Raw genomic sequence first — 4755 nt, forward strand, 5'->3', positions numbered from 1 at the left:
GGGGCCCCCCGGTCCCTCCCGGGGGCCGTTCTGCCCCCAGCCAGTCTCGCCCATGAACTCAGCCTGGCCGGTACCTGGGTCCAGCCCTGTGATCCCAGCTGTAGCCATGGATGCGGGAGCCCAGTGCGGGCTCCTGGGCCATCCCCCAACCCCCGGGGGCTCAGCCTGGTCTCTCCCTCCTCCCCAGGCAGTGTCTGGCGTACAGCAAACTCTACCAGAGCCTCGAGTTCAACAGCAACTGCCTGCTCCACCAGATCACCAGCATCGAGTACCAGTGGGTGCAGGAGCGTCTGAGGCCAGAGCAGGTGAGGGGGGGTCCAGCACCACACAGGGGGCAGAGACTGGGGAAACACTCCCTGTGCACCCAACCCTGAGCCTCTCCTCCTCAGCTCCTGGGGCGGTTTCCCTCCCTGTGTGCCAGGAAGGGTTGGAGTTTGTGGGGTGCAGGGGTGCCAGGGTGGTGGGAGGGCATTTCTGAGAACCCACCCCAGGGACCAGGACAACCCATGGGTCAGGGTTGCCTATCTCCATGGAGAATCCCTTACCCTTTGCCCTGACATCCCCATCCTCCATCGCTGCTATCAGGTCAATCAGAACTTCCTGAAAAACTTAAATCCGACACAATTCCTGCTCTTCCCTGCCCGTTTTCCCAGGGCAACCCAGCACCCTGCTGGGACTCTGAATGTTTCATGCATAGCAATGAGGCTTCATCACAAAGCTCAGTTCAGCATCTCCAGGGAGAAGTTTCCCGAGGCATCAGGGGGTTTTCCCATCCCTGGAGCAGGCCAGAAAGGAGCAGGAACCACGGGTTCCCTCCACCATGGCACCATGGTCCCACCAGCATCTCTGGCTGCTGCCAAGGACGATGGCGCGCGTTTCCTTCCTTCTCCCCAGAAAGCAGAGCTGGCCGAGTCCTTCCAGTCCTTGCTGACTTACGGGATCTCCCTCATCCGGAGGTACCGCATCATTTTCCCCCTCTCTGTCGCGAGGTCCACGGAGAGGCTCCAGTCCCTGCTTCGGTGAGTTGAGCACCGGTGCCAGCTGCGCGTGGGCTCCTGTGGCTGGGCCGAGCTTGAGCAAAAACCCACGTGAGCCCTTTCTGCCCCCTTCTAGGCTGCTGTGACAGTCGTCCTGTCCTGTCCCTCATCCTGGGCTCCCTGTGGGGGATGTGGTTGGGAAGGGGTTTGTTTGGGTAGGGTCTCTGTGGGGAGAGGCGGTGGTTTGGTGCAGGGATTCACTCGAAGTTCTCGCTCTGCAGGGTCCTGGTCCAGATGTGCAAAATGAAAGCTTTCCATGAGCTGTGCACGCTCAGCCCTGGCCTCCCCCAGATGGTCTCCACGGCACTGAAGGTAGTGGGACCAGGGGGTCTCCCTCCCCATCAATCCCCAGTGCTCACACCTCAGCAAAGCCACATGGACCACCGTGGCAGGGGGCGAACACCTCCCCCTCTTCAACCTAGTGGTCCCCAGCCTGTGGTTCCCACCACATGGATCTGGGTCCTGGCCACACGCAGGGGACAGGGGGAGTGAAGGGGGTGACAGAGCTGGCGGTGCTCCTCCTGCTTCCTTGCCGTCACACCAGGACTCCTCTCTTGCAGTCGGGCACGACAGAGTGGTTTCACATGAAGAAGCAGCACCTCAAGCCCATGGTGAAGGTCAGTTCCCGCCTCTGACTCTCCGACTTTAGAAGCAGCAATTTGCTGGCCTTGGGGTGGGAGGACAAGGCTGAGATGAAACTTCTCCAGTTTTCTGATACAAGCAAGGCATTTGGGTTTCCAGCTTAAAACACCATGAGCTGCGTCACCTGCAGCTGCCAAGGTGCGTTGAAGCTTTAGGCCCTGTTACAATGCTCAGGAGATGAGGAGGTGGTCCCCAGCCCTGCCGTGCCAGCACATGGTGACAGTGGATGGCACTGACACTTCTTGGTGCTTCTGACGTGGATCTAATGACAGATTGTTACCCCAGGAGAACAAATCTCAGAAACAGAGCAGATCAGAACGGAGCCCAAGTCATCCCAAAGTCACTGAGCATCCAAAACAGCCTGTCCCTTCCTTTGCAGAGCATGGAGGAGAATGGTAAAGCCTTGACCAGGCTGCTCGTGGAAGTGATAGGAGACCTCCAGCAGTGCCAGAAAATCTGGAATAAATTCTTCATGAAGTAGGTTTCAGAGCTTGATCCCTCCTCATCCACCTTCCCTGGGACCAAGAGCCGCAGGGCACTTTGATGCCTCATTCCTCGGCTCTTGAGCTCCACAGTAGCACCTGTGGTGCCACCTCTGCCTCTCGGCTGTGCTGTCCTCACGCTTGTGACGAGGGCATGGCCTGGGAGGGTCTGCTGGGCTGGGGCAGGCGGGATCCTGACTCCCCGTTTCTCTCTTGCAGCACCTTGAAGTTGAATCTCTTCTCCATTGCCTACCTGGAGCTGGAGAGCCTGGTGAGCAAGCCTGGGCTGCTCTGCACTCACGGGACTAAAGTCTAGAGCCAGGCTGACATTTTTGACCCATCTTCACGTGTCAGTTGGTTGTTGCAAGGGAACAAGCCAGGGAAACTCTCCATCTTTACCTACATGCACATAAAGAAACTATCATCTGTTTACTTGACCCAGTGAATCGCCTGAAATGCCGACTCTTGCGTGGGGAGGAGTCGTCCCCCGAGCTTGACCCTCACCCTGTGGGTGCAGAGACCCCACAGCAGCCCAAACGTTCCTGGCTGGACCCTCACTAACGGCTGTCTCCCTTTCCCTTGGTCACTGCCAGGTCGCGGAGCATGTCCAGGAGCAGCTGCGGGAGGTGGACAGCAGCATGTCCAAGCCCACGGCGGAGAGCCTTTTCCAGCTCTACATGAACCTGCAGGAGCTCTACCGGATGAAGGACTTCCTCCCAAAGAGGTACCAACCGGGAGAGAGGGGAGACGCTGGACGGGGGAATGAGCAGTTAATCCAGAGGAACTCCAAATCCTTCCCACTCACCTCCATCACTAATTAGACTGAAGCAGGCAGACCAGGCTGTTGGTGTCTGCTGTTGATGTGAGCATCACCAGGAGGGTTTCAGGCTCATCTCTGAGTGGGTTTGATGGAGAACTCAGCTTCCAGACAAGTCAAGATTTCTCCTTAGCACATGCTGCCTCCTCTTCGAGGCAGTTTCTTGTCTGTGAGAGCAAGGAAGGGCGATGGCCTCATGCCATTGCTGTGCAGTTGGGGAAGCTGCTGCCTTCATCCACAGGGATGGACCTCTGGCTCTGAGCAATTTCCACCAGTGGTTCAAGGAAGCCGTGCCCCAGTGGCTGCAGAAGGCCTACACCATCGCACTGGAGAGGGCACAGAGAGCCGTCCAGATGGACCAGGTAACCCCGGGGGGAGAACGTCTCCCTCCGTCCTTTGGGCACACTCCAGCTCCCTCCGTGCCTTGCCGACAGCGTTGAGACCAGTGTGTAGGTGCCTCTTGCTGGTTCCTTTCCCAAACGCACAACAAAGGACATGGTCTCCTGGACCAGTCGATCCCACCCTGGCCCCACTCCGCATCCCCTTGCCCCTTCCCTCTCTCCACTCTGACAGCCCAAGTGAGCAGACGAGCTGGGATGTGGGCTACGCTGTGAGCACCCCCTTTGCTTCTGGCCTTTGGAGAGGGGAGGGAAGGCAGCCACGGGGCTACGGGCTCCTCACCCCACTCTTCAGTGTGGTCCAACAACCCTGGGTTAGAGGATGATGGGGCACAGCCTGATGTGGGGAGCTTGGGATGCTCCATCCATCACCCATCTCTAAAGTGACTGGGTGATGACACTGGGATATATGGAGATGATGGTGGGACGGAGCTGGGATGGCTCCTTGTAAAGCCACTCCTTGTACAAGCCTTTGCTTTCTCTGCCCTCGCAGCTGACACCCTTTGGGGAGCACAACAAGCACAGCACGTCCACCGTCGACCTGTCCACCTGCTATGCCCAGATCGTGAAGACCTGGCAGCAGCTCAACTGGCCGGACCCTGAGGAAGCCTTCATGATCATGGTGAAGCTGGTGGAGGTTTGTGCACCGGGCCCTGCTGTCAGATGCCGTGCTCACAAGCATCAGCAGCCGGAGGTTCCTCTCCTGCTCTTGGGGATGCGTCTCCATGAATGGGGCCAGTGTCCTGTGCCCACATGGTGGGATCCCCTGGCCCCGCGGTGGTCCCCTGCTGAGTCCCACTGGCTTCTCCTCAATCCTGCAGGACATGTGCAAAATCGCCCTGATGTACTGCCGGCTCGTCAAGGAGCGGGCCGAGGCTCTGTCGCTGAGCGAGCAGAACGAGGGCGAAGCAGCCAACAGGGTTGGTATCGGGGCAGGGCCCACTGCTTAGGGAGAGGCAGGATTTGGCCGTGGTTCTGGGACACAGAGGGAGATGAGCTGCTGATCACCCAGCTGATGCCCTGGTTCAGCTTTCATGGGGACCCCCGATAGCCGTAATCCTGGAAAATCAGGAGGGAAACGGTGTGAGCGGGGGGAGTGGGATGGGGAATGGGGATGGGGGATAGAGCTGGCAGGGAATGCACTGCGGTGGGTGTGGGATACCCTGAAGCAGACCCACCTGTCCCAGCTCTGCATCGTGGTGAACAACATCAAGCAGCTGCGGCTGTTGATCCTGAGGCTGCCGACGCAGCGGGCGCAGCTGGAGCAGCGCACGGGGGCCGTCATCGACCGGCAGCAGATCCAGCACACGCTGCACAACCAGCTCGACAGCACGGTCTCCTGCCTGGACCATGAGGTCCGGGATGTGGTGCAAGCCCTG

The 4755-nt window shown here is 59.0% G+C and overlaps 1 protein-coding gene across 1 annotated transcript in view; it reads left to right on the forward strand.

Annotated features, from left to right (window-relative positions):
• Positions 1 to 4755, forward strand: part of UNC13D (unc-13 homolog D (C. elegans)) — a gene marked incomplete at its 3' end in the record, with an annotated part of 10128 nt that overhangs the window by 4378 nt on the left and 995 nt on the right. Inside the window, exons 12-22 of the mRNA XM_010158912.1 lie at positions 188 to 305; positions 895 to 1019; positions 1259 to 1349; positions 1598 to 1654; positions 2059 to 2156; positions 2381 to 2432; positions 2755 to 2885; positions 3220 to 3340; positions 3870 to 4013; positions 4198 to 4296; positions 4564 to 4755. The exon at positions 4564 to 4755 is cut by the window's right edge and continues 15 nt beyond it. Of these exons, the coding sequence (XP_010157214.1) occupies positions 188 to 305; positions 895 to 1019; positions 1259 to 1349; positions 1598 to 1654; positions 2059 to 2156; positions 2381 to 2432; positions 2755 to 2885; positions 3220 to 3340; positions 3870 to 4013; positions 4198 to 4296; positions 4564 to 4755 (1228 nt within the window). The remainder of the gene's footprint in view (positions 1 to 187; positions 306 to 894; positions 1020 to 1258; positions 1350 to 1597; positions 1655 to 2058; positions 2157 to 2380; positions 2433 to 2754; positions 2886 to 3219; positions 3341 to 3869; positions 4014 to 4197; positions 4297 to 4563) is intronic.

Source organism: Eurypyga helias, unplaced genomic scaffold (genome assembly GCF_000690775.1).
Source record: "Eurypyga helias isolate BGI_N326 unplaced genomic scaffold, ASM69077v1 scaffold22589, whole genome shotgun sequence".
Classification (NCBI taxonomy): domain Eukaryota; kingdom Metazoa; phylum Chordata; class Aves; order Eurypygiformes; family Eurypygidae; genus Eurypyga; species Eurypyga helias.